The 22835-nt window shown below is 41.0% G+C and overlaps 1 protein-coding gene across 2 annotated transcripts in view; it reads left to right on the top strand.

Annotated features, from left to right (window-relative positions):
- The window catches only part of LOC141808565 (voltage-dependent T-type calcium channel subunit alpha-1H-like), a 54820-nt gene that overhangs the window by 19206 nt on the left and 12779 nt on the right, over positions 1-22835 (top strand). For both annotated transcript variants that reach the window (XM_074695237.1, XM_074695229.1), the window contains exons 9-29: positions 1240-1391; positions 1987-2172; positions 2441-2558; positions 3486-3641; positions 4399-4486; positions 6160-6368; positions 8088-8399; positions 8874-8974; positions 9256-9379; positions 10401-10469; positions 10759-10943; positions 11030-11156; positions 13138-13263; positions 13390-13479; positions 13875-14067; positions 17123-17274; positions 17401-17510; positions 17590-17723; positions 17808-17878; positions 21984-22062; positions 22391-22512. In XM_074695237.1, coding sequence (XP_074551338.1) covers positions 1240-1391; positions 1987-2172; positions 2441-2558; positions 3486-3641; positions 4399-4486; positions 6160-6368; positions 8088-8399; positions 8874-8974; positions 9256-9379; positions 10401-10469; positions 10759-10943; positions 11030-11156; positions 13138-13263; positions 13390-13479; positions 13875-14067; positions 17123-17274; positions 17401-17510; positions 17590-17723; positions 17808-17878; positions 21984-22062; positions 22391-22512 — 2904 coding nt within the window. The remainder of the gene's footprint in view (positions 1-1239; positions 1392-1986; positions 2173-2440; positions 2559-3485; positions 3642-4398; positions 4487-6159; positions 6369-8087; positions 8400-8873; positions 8975-9255; positions 9380-10400; positions 10470-10758; positions 10944-11029; positions 11157-13137; positions 13264-13389; positions 13480-13874; positions 14068-17122; positions 17275-17400; positions 17511-17589; positions 17724-17807; positions 17879-21983; positions 22063-22390; positions 22513-22835) is intronic.

Below are 22835 nucleotides of genomic sequence, written 5' to 3' on the forward strand. Positions count from 1 at the left end.
TTTCGGTCTTCTCTGGCTCCATGATGCTTCAGTAGATGAGCAGCTAGCTGACATGAGAGGGGTAGTGGGGAAGTACGAGGTGGGACCATGGGCATGACGGTGCGAAGCGAGTGAGACAGGGGATTGGATGGACTCACGGACCAATCCGAACCGCACATGCACTGCTCTTTGGTCTGGCATGTGTGAAACTGTTAATTTTTGTGATGGTTAAGCATATGACTGGTCTCAGTTTGCCAACCTCAGGATGTCCTTCAGAGCCAAGTCTGTCAGAATTTTGACCTGCATGCTGTCACCTCTTTGGCGAATGCTGTTGTTAACTTCTTTGATTTAGTTTCCTCATCAGGGTCTGCTGCATTTCGCTCTTGATAAAATGGTGCTCTGCTGGCTTTTGTGATGTGGTTGCATGCTGACATCAGACTCATCAGCTGCTCCTGTATATCTAGCTTGTAGGTAGTAGCACAAAAAATACTTTGATATTTTAAGAATATTTAACAGTGCATATTAGTTTTGACTCATTAACTGAGCACTGTGGGTTATTTTGACACACTGTATTTGGAGATAAAATGTGCTATCCAAAAGCACAGGGGTGCAGCAACAGCAGGAAGCAGGAGGAAGCTGCAGCAGCTTAACCACAATGCCAAACTGGACAAATTAACATCTGATTAAAAAAATTAAAATCCTTAGTTTGAATTTTTTTGACTGAAACAGATGTCTGATGAATTTTTTATTCAGTATGTTTTGTGAGTCATTTCATTGTTACAGTTTTGACATGCAGTCGCCTGATGAGTCTGTTTGTGTTTCTTTCTTCAGACCAAAAGTCTGTCTAATCTGGCGTAATTATTAAACTTAAGACTTTTTTTTACAAATCTTTCTCCTTGTTGTGTGTTTATGCCCCTCTTGCAAAGACACTCTATCCACACATCTGCCTCCCCCCACAGTTTGAGATCCAGTTGTTTTAATATCAATAGTATTGAAATAATTGTGCATTCACTCCCTTTTCTCCAAAGAATTGTGGAAAGAAGTCTGACTGTGTTCACATCCTGGGGCAGCTCTCCTCTGAGACTTTACCCACATAAATGTAAACTGTCGCTCCAAGAAGCTTTTCAGAAATTCACAACATGTTGACTTTACTGCAGGTCTCGCTGCCAGTCGACTTCTCCTTTGTTTATTTGTCCATTTTTTCCCTGTGCCTGTTCCAAATCTGTGCATCAATCCACCTCTCTTTTCTCTTCATCTCAGCCGCAGGAGCTGACAGATGTTCTGGAGATCAGTAACATGGTGTTCACCAGTCTGTTCAGTCTGGAGATGCTCCTGAAAGTTCTAGCTCTTGGGCTCTTTGGCTACATCAAGAACCCCTACAACGGCTTCGACAGCATCATCGTCATCATCAGGTAAAGCTCTGATGGAGGATCTTAATCTGTCAGTTTATATGAATTTACTGGGTCTACATTTGTCTTGTCATTTAAAAATCCTCAATGCAAGTCAGCAGCCTTCCATTTACATCATCTGAGACTGTCACGCTGATGCAGCCTTTGGCAGTGAGGCCATTTACTTCAGTCCAGAGGGTCTGTATTCACTCCATTATGTAGTACTACAAGCTAAATTATGTATCCACACTTGAAGGCTTTGCTTGTTTACTGTGCCAGCGCACACTGTTTTCACCCTCTTTATTGGCTGGTTAGTTGTAAACAACATTGGCCCATTTCCCCTTTTTCGGTTGCCACATGGCACAATAAAAATAATTTATCATTTTCCCACCTGGGCTGGAGGCTTTTGGTAAAAGAAGAGCTAGCTTCAAAAGAGTTACTGCTACACTTTAGGACACAGATACTCCCTGGTTGCTTTAAAGTGAATTTAACTTTGTCTTTAGAGCCTGTTTATTATCTGTGTGTGTGTGTGTGTGTGTGTGTGTGTGTGTGTGTGTGTGTGTGTGTGTGTGTGTGTGTGTGTGTGTGTGTGTGTGTGTGTGTGTGTGTGTGTGTTTAGTGTGTGGGAGATTGTGGGTGAGGCAGAGGGAGGCTTATCTGTGCTGCGAACCTTCCGCCTGCTGAGAGTTTTGAAGCTGGTCCGATTCCTTCCGGCTCTGAGGAGGCAGCTTGTGGTGCTGATGAAGACAATGGACAATGTGGCCACGTTCTGCATGCTGCTGATGCTTTTTATATTTATATTCAGGTACATTTTCTTCTCTAAAAGTGATTGTGCGGGGCAAAACTCAGAAGCCAAATTGTTGTCACATCTATAATTCTACAAATTATACCCGGCAAAAGTCACTATCCTTGGAACTGACCTTTCTCCGTCGTGTTATAGAAAATGTACAACATGTTCAAGGACTCATTTATTGTGAGAGTTGTATACTTGACATTTATTCATACAGGCACATTATGGCTGGTTTATGTTATAATGGAAGTTTTCATTGTTTTTGTGTGAATGTTGGTTCCAGTATCCTTGGGATGCATCTTTTCGGCTGCAAATTTGGTCTGCAGCAGAACAGTGGAGACACTTTGCCTGACAGGAAGAACTTTGACTCTCTGCTCTGGGCGACCGTCACCGTGTTTCAGGTCAGAAAGAAATCCTGAAAGATGTAAGCTCTGTAAAACAACCAATGATATTTTATTCATTTAGAGAAGTCTCTATGAATCACTGCTGAACGTAGCTTTCAGATTATTAGGATGTGATTCATATAGCATATGCTTCTGTCACTTATGCTTGAACTGATGGTCTTCTACATCATTTTATTTGCTCCAATTTGAAAGACCTGCACTCGACTTTTTCTACAATATATAAAAACTCTCCCGGTGGGCAGGTGAGATATGCAAGCTGAGGGGGAGGAAGAGTAATGAAACACGCACTCCACAGGAGCTCATTTAACACTGATGAGCATCATTACTGTTCAGCTGACAATGAGATATTAAAGCAGGAGTACGCTTCTGTTATTTTATGATGACACTCTGTACTTTCTTTTCATGATGATTAAATTTTTGTCTCTCTTCTTTTTTTCAAACAATACTTTTATATAGTTTAAAACATGTGCATATCACACTTGTGTAAAAGATTATATGAAGTGATCAGGACGTTATAGTCGATTGGAATGCTGGTGAATAAGGTGTGTATGATCTGATGTTAGGGGATTCCTTCACTATAACAACTCGCTCCCTATACAGAGTCAGCCTGCCCACATATGGACAATACTTGTTAGATTGATAATCTAGATTGTAATGAGTTTTAAAAGAAATCCTCCAACTCAGGCTGTAAACAGGCTTTTAGCTTGGTGTTTCTGCCGCCAGCCTCAAGCATAATCTCAAAGTACAGCAGTTTTCAGCACTTCTGTGCAGCCTTCACTTAGACTGAAGGTTGCCACTCGGAATGCATTTAAATGTGAAATAAATTAAAGACCAGGTGGGAATAATATGAGGAGGATCCCCCATGAAGTACGGTGTGGTTACTATTGTGTCTGATGTTGTATTGTCCACATCTCCAATCCACAGATCCTCACCCAGGAAGACTGGAACGCAGTGCTGTATAATGGGATGGCCTCCACCACCCCGCTGGCTGCCCTCTATTTCGTGGCCCTCATGACTTTCGGCAACTACGTCCTCTTCAACCTACTCGTTGCCATTTTGGTTGAGGGCTTTCAAGCAGAGGTGAGGGCAAAGACCGGGTTTTATTCGAGCTACTTAGAGAATGAGGCGGAGAGAACGAGACTAATTGAGCTCTGTTGAGCTGTTGATACCAAAGCTGCTTACAAGAGAATAATCTCCACCATCCTGTCTGTGTGGCTGCTCCCCTTACTCTCTTTATCATTCACTCATTTTCTCAGTTGTCCTCCCTGCCTCTTTCCATCTTTCTCTCTACCCATCCCCTCTTCTGTCTTTCTCCCTATCTTTCTCTCTTGCTGATCCATACACACAAAATACTCTCCAGGGGTGGGATGTGTTTGATATCGCCTGCCATTCACAGCTGGTGAGCTTTTGTTGTTTAGTTTTCATCTTTTATCTCCAGCATCAGAGAACACTTGCTCCCTCTCTCTTTCTCTCCCTTTCTCCCTCTGCCTCTCTCTATCACACATACACACACGCACACATTCACAGATACCCTTTGCCAAAGCTGTCTGCCTCCATCTTTCTGGCGTGAATTTTAATTAAATTCAGTAAAGCTTTATTGGCGTGACTACAGAAGATCGCTGCCAAAGCCATGCACATAACTCAACCAGGGAACACTGGAGATCCCCTCCGCCCGTCCCTTTGTCTCTGAGTCGTTTCACTCTGCTCAAGCTCACATTTTTCACTTTTACAACAGTCAACAGACAGCGAGAAACGGATGGGGATGAGCATGGAGATTATGATCATGATAGTGATACCATTGCTGTGTATGTTTGTGTGTCTGTGTGTGTGGTTTCAGGGAGATGCCAACAGATCTGAGGCTGATGAAGAAAGACAATCTCTCACATACGAGGATGAGGAGAAGTTGAGAGAGCTCTATGCTGCAGGTAGAAACCCTCAGGCACAGAAATATAGTTCACTCTCACCTACAATTGCCCTTTAGGATCAGTTTGGTTTAATATAGGTTGGCTTAACGTTTTCACTTCTCCTACTGGTTCAAATAACCACATTTAACTCACCAAGGTAACCGCTGACATGTGAACCTTTTTTAAACATGAACTCCTGACACTTTTGAAATTATTTCAGAGCATTTTAAGCGGGGATATTTCAGGAACTGGCCTTTCCCACATGCACCTGATAGAAACAGATTATCTGTGACGGATGCGCTCTCACAACTCGACATACTCGTTTAGTTAAGGTGAAGGGGGGACGGCTGGGCAAAATTGTCTGAAATGACACCACAAAAAAGAACCAGGTACCATTCACAGCATCAGAGGAAATACTGAGCTTTTAAGGAAAAAATAAAAAGACCATGTTGAGCCCAGCAAAGGCAGAGTATCAATTAGTAAATAAGAGGTGATAGTGCTTGTGTTTGGAGGTTGAAAGGTCATACAAATACTGATGTTTTTTAATTTAATTTGAATAATTTTCCACCTTAAACAGTATGGGTCAGGTTTTAAAAATAATCCCACAGCCTTTGTGCTTGAAAAAAACATTGTCCACTTCACAAAGCAGCCACAAAGGGTTAAATGCTTTACAAACTGCGCTGCCAAGTATGTAGCATCTTTGTGTTGCTCTTTTGTTACATTCATTGACATGAGCTATTGATAGTGATTTCATTTGGAGCAAAGCATGCCTGTTTTTATGCAAACCAGCCTCGCTTACATCTCACTTACACTTGCCACACCAAGTAGATTTAAATATTAACCATTCTCTCAGGGTCAGTGTTGTTAAATTTGGTGGTACATTAAGTTCTGTTTGACCAATGTTTACTTTGTGACAAGATCTGACAGATCACGGGGGCATATAGTGTGTTAGTTTTAATGCAATTGGTGGCCAGAATACATTCTGCCCCGTTTACACGACTACATTTCATCTGAAAACGCTAAAATGCAGTGAAAAAAAAATTCATTTACACAGAAACGCTGATGGACTGAGAACGCTGTAGTAAGCATGCCACGTCTGTAGGTGGGACTATAACTGTCTTGTCCAGAAGCCGCTTTTGGGAGATCTCCACCGAAGGAGAGATGAGTCGGTCATCTGGTGTATTGGGGAATACCAAGTTAAAAAGTGGAGCAACAGATGCACATTTTGTTGTAAGACAGTCAGCAGATACTGCAGATTGATCAGCACAAGCACAACTCGGTAGTTGGCGACAGTCGTAACAACGGTACTTTTGTCCTGTTGTATGCGCGCGCACAAGGCAGAGTGTGATGTCAGTGTTTCCATTGAAAACGCCGACTTACTGTTTACACGGCAACTGTGTCGGGAGCGTTTCAGAAAAATCCCACTCTGGAGGCCGTTTTCAAAAGTTTGCATTTTAGGTCGGCTGTAACAATGTTTCTGTGTAAACGCGAGGCTGAAACGCAACAAAAATTTTGCGTTTCACCCTAAATCCGTCGTGTTAACGGCCACTGTATGTTAAATGGAGCCAGAGCTACTTTAGTGATCAAGATTTAATACTTTTATAATATCATCATGTAAGAAAATAGATACAGATAGCTACAGAGATAGGGGACTTTCATTCATCATGAATAAAGCAAAATCTTTATATACACAGAGCTCAAGATCAAGGCCATGATGTTGAGCCCCAATGGTCTCCTGAACCCCAAAGCCTCAATGCCTCCGCCACTTCAGCCCCTTCAGCCCCTTCAGCCTCCTTTGCCTGTCATCACTCACACCGCAGCTACGCCCACCATAAACTCCGGCCAGTCACGTCGGGCGAGTGCTGCTTCTATGGATGTCAACAGCATTGAGCAGCGGTCGACAGTGAGTACATTTACTGATATACTTTCAGCGTTAAACATATATTTGCAATAACAGATTTATTAATCTCAATGAGGAAAAATAATAACACAAACTACTTTTTAGCTTAAGCTACCATTTCCGGCTACCTTTGGGAGGTACATCTCTGACTTTATAGAAGATGGAACACCACTTAGTTTACAAAAGCTATGTGTGGTCACATAGTGGTCATGACTTGCACAGAGATCTTTGCATTTACAGCTCGAGTCTGCAAACAGGAATCAAACCTCTTAGTAAGGATACTGATGTTGTGCCTCTACTCAAAACAAAACCATACATTAAACTTACAGAATAAATTTACAAGCTCAGGATAAGAAACTTAGACAAATGTAATGTATATTTTTTGTTGGTTAGCAGCAGAAGCTCTAAATCTGCACTTTTGGGAAGGAGTCATGTTGTCTTTTTTTTTATAATCCATTGGTGACATTGAATGTTTCTCAAAAATACTTCAGGACCTAACACATCACTTCAGTAGATCAAAGGATTATTTGGCTCTGACATTGTTTTAGCTGGCGGTCTGCAAGCTGCTTTTAGCTGGTGTATGGCACATTACTGCTGCGTACTGTTGAGCAATTAAGTCATTTAGCTCTTCTATTATTAAGAGACAAATGTAGATGTGCTTAGGAGGAAATGCTGTTGAGCTTGTCATGTCTTTAGTTGCGTGTTAAATGATTTCTGGCTGATGTTGGATGCTCTAAGAGCATTGGCTGGTTTGGATTTATTAACGATGCCCTGTCAAAGGTTTTTTTTCTTGTTTGGTTTCTTGTTGTGTCTACTGTGGTTTCCATTGGCCCTCTTTGTTGACTGTAGCAGCGTTGACCCGTATACACAAGTCGAGCCAGGTTCCAACACTATTTAGTCTACAGCCTAAATGAGTCTGACAGCTTATCTCTTCTATCAACAGAAGTCTTGGTTCTCTGTGTGAAAATGTCTAAAGCACAAGTGGATCCAGGCAAACGTACCATCAGCTCCGATCACATGGTGAAGGAGAAGAATGTGGTTTTCGAAGCGTGACAGAGAGTGCAACCTGTGCAGTGCAGGGAAAAATCACACGCATTGCTGCTCTTTTCGACTGTCGCTGCCTGTTAATTGGTGGCACGCTGCTGTCAGTGTTGCTGTTCTCTCCAGCTGGGGATGTTTGAGAGCTTAGCGGTGGGGATTTTCCACTGAAGTTTTGCCTCGCCTTTTTGTGTTGTTTCAGGTGATTCTGCTAATGCGCGGTGTTTCTTTTGCGGCACACTGCACATCTCTTTCAACAGCATGATCACACAATATGTATATATTTGTAACTCTCAACATCCTCTCAGGTGGATGTGACATTCTTTTCATTACAATGAACTCCTACACACAGTTTGGATTTTTTTCTCTAATGTTGCAATTTTCACATCGTTGTCCTGCCCTGCTTTTAGTCCTGCCCACTTTGTTGAGTGAGGGAATGCTCACTTGTCATTTGCTTGTACTTCTTAGGAAGAAATTAGAAGTGTTTGTTTTTTTAATACTTTTTGGCAGAATCATTGTTATACGAGAAAAGACTGGGCCTAAATTAAGCTCAAAATAAAGACAAAAGCTATACTCAAAAATTCATTCCAAATCTCCACAGGGTACCTTTAATCTGTAAAGAAGTCAAACTTTATTTCCATTGGACGAACGAAAAATCTAACTGGCTGTGACTGTTTTTCGCAGCTGTCTTCACAGTCTCTGTGGGACAGTGGCCCAGAGAGCCGTCGCTCCAGCTGGACCAGCATAGGCCGAGCTCCCAGCCTCCACAGGAAGAGCCAGTCAGGAGAGATGGAGTCCCTGCTGTCAGACACGCACACCAGCTCCATCCCCAGCAGCAGGGAGCAGTCTGTGGACCAGCCAGAGTACCTGCAGGTGCCCATGCTCCACCAGACAGACTGCAACGGCACCTCCTTTCACCTCCCTGAACACTACTACGAGGATGCACCACTGACCACGCATTACCACAGTGACCAGGAGGAAGAGGAGATTGAGGAGGTGCAGCTCTTTTTACTTTTTATCATGTATTTTTGTAATGGAGATACCAAAGTGGTTCATGTTTCGGCCAGAAAGAAAAAGCATTTTAATTGTCACGCTCTGGTTATTTTCAGTTAAAACAAGTTAATAAAAGAACTTGTTTAGACTTGCACAAAAGTTCAAAAACTGCGGCTAATTAACTTTCAAAGGCACAAATTCCAGTCTCAGTGACCTCAGACATTTACGCATCTCTGAAAATCTTTAATGAGCTCGTTTTCAATTATTAGCAGCCGTGAATAAACATGGATAACATTACTTGAAAATCTGTTGGGATTCAATTTGCTCATACACCAGAGACCCTGCATAGTTTTTGTAACTTAATACATTATTATAAAGAAAATGAAGTTAGTGGTTTATTGTCATGTAACTTCATATCTGCTCATGTAATCGAGCACATGTTGATTTGGGCATGCTTGTCTCTGTGGGTCCTTACAGAGTTTATGCAAGAAGCTGAAGAAGATGTTGGAGCCGTATGAGCCTCAGTGGTGCCTTGATCATGAAGAGTGGTCCCTCTATCTGTTCTCACCACACAACAAGTAAATACAAAACCACACACACATACACACAGTCCCCTTGAGTGGTCCAGGTGGTTTAAAGCCTCGTCATGTGCGAAAATTCACAGCCAAGGTGTGAAGGATACTGCTAAGGCGTAGTAACACCTTTTTCGCTTTTATCAATTAAAATTGGTGCAGTGAAAATTGACACGTCATCCTGAGAAATGCCAAGGAGTGAAATCATCACATTCAGAACAAAGATGGACATGTAGCTGACGGCACTCTCTTTGACCTTCTCTCACACTCTCTCTTTTTTTTTTAAGGTTTAGGGTGTGGTGTCAGAAGGTCATAGGTCACAAGATGTTTGATCACATCATCCTCCTCTTCATCTTCCTGAATTGCATCACCATTGCTCTGGAGAGACCTGACATACAGCCGCACAGCATGGTAACACAACCAACACATGATTTAACATATTTTTGTCATTTTTTGTGAGGTCCCTTTTTAAATGCTAGGAGCCTTGTGTCCTCGAAGCTTAGCTTATTTTTCTATATTTGATTGCTATAGCCTCTTGTATTACCTCATCCAAGGAGGTCATGTTTTTGGTAGAGTTTGTCTGTTTGTCTGTGAACAACTTAAAAAGTAACGGATCTTGATGAAATTTTCAGGAAATGTTCAAAACAGGATAAGAAAGAAGTGATTGAATTTTGGAGGTGATTCGGATCACTGTCTGGATCCAGGATTATTTAAAAGGATTCTTTATCATTGTAAGATAGGGTCATTTTAATCATTTGTGTTTATAACTCCAGGATAAATGATCGGAATGCTTTGCAAAACAATTCAAAACAAGGTCACCATAATTTCTGACAGATGTAAAAGTACGATCCACATCCTGGCAATATCTTGGATACTAAGATCCAGAATATGAAACATGTACTGGGTCTGCATCCAATCATAATGTATTGTATTCTATCATATATCATGTTGTATCTGACACATTTTTATTGTATTGTTATTGTATTGTAGTGTTTCAATATCCCAGTGTTATATGGTTTAGTTTTTTGTCCCACTGTGATACTCCCATCCACTGTGTAAAATCCAGCTCCAGCCTCAACTCTGACATCCAGTTTTTAACCTCAAACAGCCCCTGGAGCAGTAAAAATGTCTCACAGTAAAGCTTTAAAACTGTGAAGCAGACCTCACAAAGACAGAAAAACCCTCGCACACACACTAACAGTGCATGCTGTTTACTCACTAATCTGCTTGTTGCTGATGTAAGTGGGGGTCATTATAAGAACATGTGCTGCTCTCAGTATGTTTTTTCTGTTATGTTTCTACTGGAGTGGTAATGGATTTATTTCAGCTCATTATGTAACACGTTGCTGTTAGTTAGAGTTCAGAATCAAAGCTGACACCACGGTGACACGAAGCCCTTGAACTGATGGATGCATGCGCGTGTGTTTCACAGGAGCGCGTGTTCCTCAGCGTGTCCAATTACATCTTCACTGTGATCTTCGTCGGTGAAATGATGATCAAGGTAACCATAACAAGATACACTTCACTCCAAAGCCATTTTCTCTCCTTACTTATAAATGGCCAATTTTCCTCCTGGTTGGGGATCAGAATTGCTTTTAGTCTCATTTTGAACTTCATATTATTTTATTATTTCTGTGATTTAGCTGGAGCTCAGTGTTTTTGTGTGTGTGTGTGTGTGTGTGTGTGTGTGTGTGTGTGTGTGTGTGTGTGTGTGTGTGTGTGTGTGTGTGTGTGTGTGTGTGTGTGTGTGTGTGTGTGTGTGTGTGTGTGTGTGTGTGTGTGTGTGTTAGGTGGTAGCAATGGGCCTATACTTTGGAAAAGGTGTGTACCTCCAAAGCAGCTGGAATGTTCTGGATGGAGTTTTGGTGTTTGTGTCGCTGGTGGACATCCTGGTCTCCATTGCATCAGCTGGCGGTAATCGAATCTTTGGCATTCTCAGAGTGCTTAGACTTCTTCGTACGCTGAGACCACTCAGGTAGGTACACTGGGAGTTTCCTTACTGCATTTATATAATCTCTGTGTGTATCTGTGTGTGACTGTGTGTATCTGTGTGTGTCCCAGGGTGATAAGTCGAGCTCCTGGTCTGAAACTTGTGGTGGAGACCCTGATCACATCTCTCAGACCCATCGGGAACATCGTCCTCATCTGCTGTGCTTTTTTCATCGTGTTTGGAATTCTGGGAGTTCAGGTAAACATTTAGACTGTAAAGTCCTCGTTCATCCCCTGTTGTTTGAAGATAAGCCTCATTATTCTGCTTGGGAAAATACTTATTTTCACCCGGATTACGCGCCCAAACATCCAGAGCTTGTTGTCTTTCCTGCTGCACGAAGACACTGTTCAGCGGGCTTTAAAATAAACGAGGCATATCTCAGAAAAGGCTTTAGGTAATAAAAAGTGAAGAGGAAATTTGGGAGAAAATGCAAATGAGCTGCTGATTATGCACCAGAAATCCCTGAAAGTAATTTAAAAAACAATGGTTCAACTAGAGGGGGATTGTGCTGAGAATTTATTTTCTAATTAAATTCTAATTTATTTTTGTATCAGTGGATTAATGTGATGTACTCATTTTAGATAATTTTTATCAGTTTGTTAATTTTAAAAAACAAATGATAAACGATGTTCGTTTTAGAGAAACCAAAAGATAACAAGGGCCAATTGTGTGGATGAGATGAGCTGCTGTGAAAATGTGCCTCAGAGGAAATAAATATTGTTAAAGGTGCAAGGAAGGTGCAAAATTATTCATGTTATTGCTGCTTTGAATGACTAGTTGTGAAGGTGTTCTTTTTGGTCAAGTACATAAAAATAATACCTCTTTAGAGGTTGAAACACCTTAAAAATCCTCACTATAAAAGATTTTTTGTGGCAGTTTTTAATTTAAACACACAATGCAGCTCTTTAAGGGGTTTAAGTTTGTTGATTAGAGCAAAATCTTTTTCACTTTGTCATGATGCTGCATCTTTTATCATTTATCTCTGTTGAGATGTTTAATATTTCTTATCCCAACTTTGAATATGTATTTAAACCATTGAAACTAGTAATTGCTTTGGCATGAATTGATTGTAGTTATATACTATTAAATCATTATAAAAGGTATCAAAGGAGTGAGAAAAAACTTACTTCTAATGTGCAAAAACCTAGAGCGAAACCAGACGTACTGCTGAACTGCCACTTAGACTTTGCAGGACAATAAGCTTTGACTTTCTCTTTCATTTTATATTTTACACAGACATAAAGACCGGTGTTGGCTTACCATGAAAATTCAAAAGAAAATTAGAATACCCCTTACTGGGAAACAATAACAATGTTTGTCAGACCATGATTTTCATCTATTTTCTAGCATCTATCAAAGAGACTGTCCACTCGTCCCACTTAAGATAAGACGGCTCCTATGAGCTCTTCCACTGCAAAGATTGCTTTAAGTTTGTTCCTTCTTTCTCTGAGGTGGTTAGGCTCAAGGTTGCATCCTTCTTTGTTGGTCCTTTTTTTTTTTTTTTACAAGCAGTTAGCAGTATATTTGTACAAATACCAGTCTTTTCGAAAATGACAGACTTGCTTGTATAGGACCGTTGCATTATAGAGATTCCTTCACCCTGCATACGATGCATACACTTTTAGAAACTTCCAACTGAATTATCTTCTTTTATCAGAGCTTTGATTGAACACCAGTCTTCTTGAGATGATCCTATGTTTATTTCTTTTTTATGATTTGATTGAATGTAACCAATATTATTTCCTATCTGCGTCTTCAAGCCTCGGTGAAGCCAGGATTTTTCTTTTTTTGCTGCCTTGTTTAAATGTTCTGGCTGAAACATCTACCTCTTCCTTGTCAAATTAATTCTCCTATACTACTACTGGAGACTTGAGGTATTGGACTTGAGGAATATTGAAGCTAATGATGACAACGTAAATCTCACAAACACGCTACCACTGGATTACTCTCTAATGAGAACATGCTGGAGTGCTTGTAATGACTGCGAGGCAGACTGCAGCAGATGGCACTCAAATATCAAACATACAGTAAGCCTGCAGGCACATGTGGTGTAATTTTACTGTACATCAGAACACTGCCTTCTCTCACTCCAGGAAGATTTATTTACTTTAAGCTTATACTTTGTGTTTGCGTCAGTTTTCACACATCTGTGTGTGTGTGTTTGTGTTTATTTGTGCAGCTATTTAAAGGGAAGTTCTTCTACTGTGACGGGCTTGATGTGAGTAACATCACCAACAAAACCCAGTGCCTGGAGGCAGGACACCGCTGGGCTCGACGGAAATACAACTTTGACAACCTGGGACAGGTTCTCCACACACACCCACACCCACACACACACACACACGCTCTCACATCCAGGATAGCTCTGACACATGTTCCAGCAGAATGATTGACAGCATGACACTGATTAATATGTGTCCCTCTCTCTTAGGCGCTGATGTCACTCTTTGTGCTGTCATGTAAAGACGGCTGGGTCAGCATCATGTATGATGGTCTGGATGCTGTCGCAGTAGACCAGCAGGTATGCATACACAAACACATACAGACGAGGGAAAGAGAGGCTGTGGGGAGTGAAAAGGGAATAACAGAGGGACTGCTCAGACAGTGTTTATTGTATTTCACAGTGTTTTGTTCCTGTTTTTGTCAGTTTCAAGCACAATTTAAGGTTTTTTAAAACAGAAAGGGGAAATATTTCAGGAGAGAGTTGGGCACAAGGAAAGTAAAAGGCAGACAGATAAATAGATGTGAGTTGACAGTGTTTGCTGCTTCACTGCTGACTCAGGATTTACATTGTCTTCTTGTTTATGCCCCCCACCCCCGTCTTCACTCTTTGGTCCTCCTTTTTTTTCTTTCTGTCTCTGTGCTACCTCTTCACTGCGCCTTTTCTAAATTCTGCCTCTCTCTCCTCCTCTGCAGCCGATAAGAAACAACAACCCGTGGATGCTGCTGTTTTTCATTTCTTTCCTGCTCATCGTCAGCTTCTTCGTGCTCAACATGTTTGTGGGTGTGGTGGTGGAGAACTTTCACAAGTGCCGACAGCAGCAGGAGGAGGAAGAGGCGCGTTTGAGGGAGGAGAAACGACAGAGGCGATTGGAGAAAAGGAGGAGAAGTAAGGAAACGGGGGAGAGAGGGAGGACAAGAAATGTAAAGTGTATAGCAGTGTATGGATACAATAATATTACACACACTACTGCTGAGTCAGTCATCCTAAAACTATGAGTGTTAATCTGAAACTGAACCACCTCCACACTTCTCACAAAGCTATGAAGTCCAGATTTAGGAACCAAGCTTTAAGTATTTGCTTCCATTCAGCCGTGAAAACATTACTCCCTGTGTGGCCGCCTCCTGCTCAAAATCAAGGTTTACTTTTGTTTGGTAAATTCTCTGCCATCTTTCACATTAGGGTTGTTTTTGTTAGATCAGCTCTAGTTTTGAGGTGTAAAATAAGCTGCTGAGGAGAATTTTCAGTTTTTGTTGATTGTGGCACCCACTGTGGTCAAAGTGGTGCCCTTTCTTCTCTCATTTTCTGGCTTACCTTGACCTGCATATTTGCTTAAAGTGTTTCATGATGAAAAGTCTGTCAATGCTTTTTCTTAAAAGTCAATGACAACAATTTTTGTTGTGGACAGTGTAAATAACAGGTGTTAGAGGAGTGTGTTTGTGATTACAGCAGTGTTGTATTCAACTCACCAAACCCCAAGTCTGAGCTGAGTCACAGACCAAGTTTGAGTGAGTTAAGAAGAATCTAAGTCAAGTCCTTATCTCCTGAGTCCAAGCCTCAGCCGTATCCTCATCATTAATAGTTTTTAGCAGGGATGTCCCGATCTGGTATTTTTGACCACAAGTCCGAGTCTGTAACATTTGATTTTGAGTATCTACCGATACCAAGTTCCAATCAAATACTTCGACTCTGATAATTGCGCTCCCAGCTTAAAGCTCCTGCCATGTTCTGCTCTACTTTACAACATTCAACCAATAGTGTCACTGTTGTGATGTCATGCCCTGCATTGTTTCTGTGTGGGGTTGAGACAGTCTGACTCTGTGCCAGAGGTAACCAATAGGTTATATATATTTGTATATATGTAAATATATATATATTATGTCAGATTCCGATCAAGTCATGTGATTGGCTCTGATATCCAATCACGTGATCTGATCTGGAGATTCCTAGTTTTTAGATGACTTCACTTAAACTTTTAACTGTATGAACCTCAACTGACTCTGTGAGACCTTTTGCATATGCAGAAAACACATTTCAGTTTAACATTAATTTCTTCCTGGTCCCAGTATCTGATATTTTAAATGATCAGTGAAGTTACAGCACTGTGTGTCCTGTGTAAATACAAACCACGGATCTCACTATGGGGGTGTCACTGCAAGAGTCAAGTAACTCAAAAATACTCACAAACCAACCACTTCTTGTCAGACCTAGTTTTTTAATCACCTTGGTGGCTAACTTGGTTAGCTTGCTGATAGTAATGTAATTGTAGCAACAGTCCAAGTAGCTTATTTGAGCATCTCACTTCCTTCCCTGGGGCATCCCAAACAGACGCCTGTTACAGCTGTCCTCATCTTCTCCTTTATTATTCTTATACATAGTGGACAGGTAGCACTTCTGTTGCTTACATTAAAGATTTGAAAACCACACCCCAGGTTTGTGGTGCATCTCAAAGCATTGGGGCAGAAACTATTGCTGAACAAGACAGCCATGAACCACACATTCAGCAAACACATCTGCTCTACAGGAACTTAAATAGATATACAAGCGAGAACAATAAAGCATTTTGTACCATTATAGTCTGAATCCCCCTCTCCATCTTTCATATTCAACTAAAACATCCTCAGAGTAGCTTAAAATTACAAATTCATTTATACTTCTAGAACGTAGTGTTTTATGCTTTCTTAAGAAGGATGTTTGCATCAATAAAAGCCAAAGACTAGACATGTGCACTGTTAATAACACAACAAATGAAAATCTTAAATGAAGAGTTTTAAACATCAAAGAGAATATTCCTTTTAGGCATCATAATGTAGAAGAAGAAGAGAAGAAGAGAAGAATGTCATACAGATGTAAAATCAAAACAAGGAAACATGCTGTTTGGTATCATAAATAAATTAAGTATATCCACTTAGTCTGTACATTTTTAGGCACATAAGTCACACATACTGCAGTTTGTAAAATGGCAAACTCTTAAAAAAAATGGCTGATGTATAACTGAAGTGTGAAGCGTTTTTTTTCTACAGACACTGAGGGTTAGTGAGATCTGGTGCTGATGTTAAGTAATAAGTTCCCAGTCCCAGTGTCACAAGGTTGCCTGATTGTGTTAAAATCTATTTATCAAATATGTTTATCTTCAGCAATAGTCGACTGTAGAGTGGCATCTCTATTAAACTACGAAGTCTTACACAAACCTAGAAAAACAAAAATATGTTTCCTCATAGTTTTAACCCCTCAACGGGCTACACACTGTATGTCAACCTTTTCACACACTAATGGCTATGCCGTGCGGGACTCATCATCGTCATCTCATTCCATTACACCTCACAGGATATTCCTGTTGTGTGGCTCTCCGCTTTACCTCCTGAGCCACAGCTGCCTCATACATCATGATAAATGTATATAACATTACACACACATGATAAACCTCTCTCTACATACATACTGTATGAATACATACATAATTTCTGATACACATTGATGCACACACACTCTGTTCCTCATTTGTATGTCCCTCTGTCCTTCCCTCTCTGCACTGTAATCTCTTGTAGTGCTTTCCTCTTCGTCCGTTAACTGTCTGGCAGCAGACAGCGAGGGTTTCTGCCCAAAGACACCTTGAGGTGCCATGAAGTGTGTGTGTGGCTGTGTGTGTGTGTGTGTGTGTGTGATGGATTGGACTAAACCCCTGAGGTGGCACTTTTAGTCTTCACGCACACATATGCACACTTACACACACAGCAGTGCACCCACTTGGCACGCTCTTCATCAGTGACCTCATAGCTGATATATTTTCTTTCTCTCAGAAGCGTTTTAATGATTGTGTGTGTGTGTGTGTGTGTGTGTGTGTGTGTGTGTGTGTGTGTGTGTGTGTGTGTGTGTGTGTGTGTGTGTGTGTATGTGTGTGTGTGTGTGTGTGTGTGTGTGTGTGTGTGTGTGTGTGATGCAGGGGCCCAGGAGAAGCCGTACTACGCCGACTACTCCCCGCTGCGTCGATCCATCCACACTGTGTGCACCAGCAACTACCTGGATCTCTTTATTACCATCATCATCTTCACAAACCTCCTCACCATGAGCATGGAGCACTACAACCAGCCTCAGGTAACCATGGCAACACCTTCCTCCACCTGCCCTAGAACCATAGTAATGAAGCCGAGTGTGGCGGTACAGTACAGCCACAGCGGGACCTTTTGAAGTGTGAGAGTCTCTTTTGTCTGTGTCCCACAGTATCTGGAGGAGATTCTGAAGTACTGCAATTATGTCTTCACCGTGGTTTTTGTCATCGAGGCCATCCTCAAACTCATCGCTTTTGGCCTCCGCCGCTTCTTTAAAGAGAGGTATTCAAGGTCTTATATAAATACAAAGACACTTTCAAACGTCCTGGGAAAAGCTGAAATTGTTTGAGTGTTTGTTTAGATGGAACCAGCTGGACCTCGCCATTGTGTTGATGTCCATTATGGGAATCACTCTGGAGGAAATAGACCTGAATGCCTCCCTGCCCATCAACCCCACCATTATTCGCATCATGAGAGTCCTAAGAATAACAAGAGGTACACAAAAAAACTCAAACACAATGACACACACTCACAGGATGCTATGTGGCTGATCAGAGCTGACACACTGTGATGTTTCAGTGCTGAAGCTGTTGAAGATGGCCACAGGAATGAGAGCTCTGCTGGACACAGTCATGCAAGCTCTGCCTCAGGTAAGAGGCAACACTCATGCTGGGAAATATAAGATGTTTCTTTAACTGCCAGCCTGGTTTCCAGATCCGACGGACTGTAGACAGCTTGTTTTATCTCGCGATTTATCAGGGCTGGCACAGGCTTCCCCCCAGATGATTTACTAGCACCACTGAACACACACCCCCCCTCCCCGAAAGACTGCTCAGTGTTAAACCAGTGTCACCAAATAAAAACATCCTATTATTAGCTCAAGGCTGCTTGCTGGTCTTTTAATTTTTCAGAGTGGCTTTGGTGCCATTGTTTTGCTGTTGGCTATCTGTGAGGCGATAAAATATGAGGCAGAAAGTCCAGCTTGAAAGCTTATCGTACATAAAGACTCCACTCAGCAATTTATTCCCCTTTGAGGCAGGATTGTAAAACTCTGTCAAGTTATCACAGCAGCAGCATTTTTCCTCTTCTGCTCGAGTGCTCGCACAGTGAGGAGGAGCAATTAACACAATGCTAAGAGCTACACACAGCAACCTGGTAGAAATGCTGTCACAAATCTGATTGGCTTGAGCTGAGCAGCTCTGGACGTGAGTGCTCTCCTGTGTAACAAAAGACCTGTTAGAGTTTATAATGGACCTCAGAGGACGAACTGTAATGACTTCAGAGATCTTCTTTCTTTCAGTGAGTGCTATCATCATCAGCTTTGGTTTATGATCAGATAATTCAAAAGTTAGTATCGGCATCATTATCGTTATCCTCAGCTGAACAACGTGTTAAGGCTCACAAAGATCTCATTAACAGCTATAAGGTACAGTCAGAAGTATCACCTCAAATTCACATGAACAGAGCTGGTTTCTGTTGAAGGTGGTGAGGCTATTTAGATAAGGGTGGTCCCTAAAGCTCCTGTGTGGGTTTTGACTCTGGTTATCAAACAAACTCATATTGTTATGTCACTCTATGACCTAAAAAAAAGAAATCAAGACCATCAAAAAGAAGAGTGAGTATCACTGTATAAACTTAACACTTAAGTAAAGATAGACCGATATGGATTTTTTGGGGCTGATACCGATATTGATTATTAGTGAGCAAGGAGGCCGATAACCGATAATTGAAGCCGATATTAATTTGCAGTCCAAGTGAAAATATTGGCGTAAAAAAATTTGAACAATACAAACTCCAACACTTGCACTTCCACAAACTGCATTTAATGTCTTCACGCATATGTTTATTAAACAGCTCCCAGGCTTAGCAGCATGTTTTATAAAGTTAAATGAAAACTTAAAAAATAACTAAAGTTTTCTACAGTAAATAAAGTTATCCAAAATTTCTATGTAACTGAAATAAAACTGGACAGAATTGAGTTTGTGCTGCCTTTTGCTGGCATGTAATGCAGTTGAATTAATTTTCTGTTTGGTTTTTCATGACTGATTTTAAATGACCATCTAGGGCTTCCATACTGTAGACAGGAAATTCTGTGCAGAGAAGCATCAGAGCCAAAACAACACAGTTTTGAATGGGTGTCATATCGGCCGTCGGTTTAAAAAAAATGGCCAATACCGATATGCCCCAAAATGCCAAATATCGGCCCCTGTAATCTGCACGGCCAATAATCGGTCTATCCCTCCACTAAAGTAAGGAAAAGTTTGCATTTGTTAGGTCATTTCTCCTTATAAAAGTGATTCTTTTCAATATATCTTACTCTATTGGAAAGCCTTTTCATTTCTCTTCTGGATTGTGCCACATTTGTTAGGAACATGCATTTAGCTGTATGAGAGTGAGCCCATGAAAATTTTACCCTATTTTCTCTGCCAATGCCAAACAAATTATCCTGCCAACAGCTCTTGTTTTGTGCTGTTAGATGATCGAAAAACAAAACGCATTGGCAATTTATCAAAACACTTGACTTTTAAAAAAAGCATAATGAGATATTTTTAAGGAAACATACAAAATAAGCAAAGACCATTTTGACCACAGATGGTGACAAAATGAACACACTGAAAGTTCCTCACAGAAGCTTTGATTGAAAAAAGCATTGAACTCATTTTTAGGGCAAAAGTATGAGTGAGGTGAGATAATGGAAAAGGTTATGGAAAATAGCATACTAAAAAAACATTTTTCATCAGCACAATACATGCCATAAAACTTCCAGATGGCTCAGATGAGGAGTCAAAGTAATGTTCAAAACTACCTTGAATTTGAGCTACAACCCACGAGCCAAGCCTATAGGTGCAGTAACTTAAACTGATGTCATGAGGCATCACAAAGCTAGCTGTTCACTGTCGTTATGTAAGCTGTAGGAATCACTTAAAAACAACAACTGAAAACTGTTTTTGAAAAGCAAAATAATGGATTTATAAACATGTGACCAGCTGAAAATGTAAGCCCCAAGATCTGGATGAAACTATTGTCAGTCTAAGTTTTATTTTTTTCTGCAAAGTTTGGTGAAATCTGAGGGGTTAATTGTGATTAAAATAAAACAACTGATATTGCTGCTTTCCCATTGACCTTATCAGCAAATGGAAACCAATTGGCAATTAATATAGAATGATTAAAGACTTTTAAAGAAGTTTATTCAGAAATTAATTAGAAAACTAAAAAGCTGGATCTACTCTATTCAATCAACGACTAAATATTAACATGTTAAGATTTTGAACATGCTACCAGATCAACATTATTATTGCGCTCATACACTGCTATGTCTGAAGTTAGGGTTGTGTTTCCGCCGAAAGTACCCTAAACTCTTGTCCCAGGAACTTACTTTCTAAGCTATCGGAGGTTTCCTCCAGCCTGTTGGTGTCTGTATTTCTACAAGATTTAAAAGACCTACATAAATCAGGCCATTTAGTCCAATGAACATACTAGAACTTTGATGTTGTCTGAACTGATGGGTAGACAGACAGGTTTCCATGTCCCTGCTGGATTTCATCCTCATTAAAAATCCTCAAAAGAGCCTTAACTTTGTTGTCACTCCATCTGTTGTATGCTTTCTTGTGTATCCACATTGATGTGTTGAAGCACAGCAAGCTAAAGGAAAGTTGAAGTTGCAGATTTAAAAAAAAATGTAGTTGCCAAGAGGAAATAATGGGAAGCCCCCAATGAACAAAAAACAAAATGACAAAGAAGTCTTAGTTAATATGAAAGAAGTCGTCCCAAAGATGTTTTCTCTTTTGGCCTCAGAATAATGTCCATGAAACACAATTCAGCCACGTCTTTGTTTAGACTTCCTTAAAATGTTCCCCATCTCTTGAGGAAGTTCCTGTGGTGAAAACACATTTTTAAATGTGTGAACACAAATGGTTCATTTAGTGATATGGGAATGAGAATGGTGAACTCTGGATAAGGGGAAATTTCCAGGAAAGAGACACTACAGCTCCTGGCTCAGTAAATCCACAGGGAATGCTATGAGCAATGAGACAGGAAGGAGGGAAAGGGGGAGGAGGGAGAATGGTGCTGGGTAAATGAGACCTAACAGGTATTCAGTGCAGGGAGATATTAGGTATCGGAGGTCCTGCTCTTTAACAACAGCTGAATTATAACCACTTTAAAATTCCCTCCCAGGTTTGAGAAGGTAATGCTAGGATCTTCGAGTACTATCGCTCATTGATCCAGTGTTGGTCTACATCCAAACCTCTAAGAATATCTAGTGCAGCAGAATACCCCCGAGACCCGTACACTGCTTTCCCACCCACGAATAATGCCAGTTGTCTTTGAAGTGATGGATTATTGCTGGGGATTGAACCCTGGTCTTTGCGGTGCTGCTTCTCCCGCTGCACTTCATCTTGAAATTCTTCATAGCTCTTAGCATGGGGGAAGGATGCCAAGTCCCCGAATATTGCTTTGTGATTGGAATAAACAGGACAGTTAGTGGTTCCTGAGGACTGGATCCAGGCAAGTGCACCTCTGTTTCTCAAACTTGAAATCTAAGATATAATAGAGCTCCAAACAAAAAGAGGAATTTTTTATATTTCTCAAGATGTTTAAAACATCGATGCAGTAAGGCTTAGCAGTCTCTGTCTACAGCCTCTCTCTATCTGTTTGCATGTGTGCGTCTCCCTTGATGTATACAGTACATGTCTTTATTTTTCTGTGTATCATACACTGTATATATCTGTGTGTGCGTGTCACATGTCCGTCTAGGTGGGGAATCTGGGTCTGCTCTTCATGTTGCTGTTCTTCATCTATGCAGCTCTGGGAGTTGAGCTCTTTGGAAAACTGGGTTAGTGTGTGTGTGTGCTAGACATGCATGCATGTGCTTGAGTGCGTGTGTGGGTGTGGGTGTGAAAATGTGCAAGCATGTGAGTGTGTGCATGCATAAAAATTGATGCTGATACGTGTGTATGCCACAGCTGACTCTAGCGAGATATCGGAGGATTATGTAACATGCATAAATTGTGTTGTTACTTACATTAATTATGCCAATTTAGAATCAGTGTTATAATCAGAGCTGTAATCTGCACACAATTCTCTTTCTTCTCCACCCTCGTCTTCTTCTCACTCACTTACTGCCTTTAATACTCTTTGCCCTTCTCTTTATCCTCTTTCAGAGTGTTCAGAAGAAAACCCATGTGAGGGTCTCAGTCGCCACGCCACCTTTGACAACTTCGGCATGGCTTTCCTCACACTCTTCAGGGTGTCTACTGGGGACAACTGGAATGGGATTATGAAGGTTATTTTTCCTTTCTGTCCTGTGCTCTGTGGGAGTTTTTTAAAGAAGACGGATGGAGGAAAAAGCCTGTGTTTGTGTTAGCGCATATGTGTGTGTCTGGCAGCACCGGTTATTAGACGGGCCTAGCATTAAGCAGAGAGAAGATCACTGTTTTTATGACAGACTAAAAGCTGCTGACATTAGAGGGTTAGGAGAGTGTAATATTACTCTTCTGTGACAAGCTGGCACTCTGCTCACACTAAGATCAACATCTCCCCCTGTTGGAGAAGAGAGGAAGTGTAGCATAGAGCAATAAAAGATCACCTTAAACACCTTCATCTGTT

This window comes from Halichoeres trimaculatus, unplaced genomic scaffold, assembly GCF_033239565.1.
Source record: "Halichoeres trimaculatus isolate MK-OKI-2021-1 unplaced genomic scaffold, fHalTri1.1 fHalTri1_scaffold_2, whole genome shotgun sequence".
Lineage (NCBI taxonomy): Eukaryota > Metazoa > Chordata > Actinopteri > Labriformes > Labridae > Halichoeres > Halichoeres trimaculatus.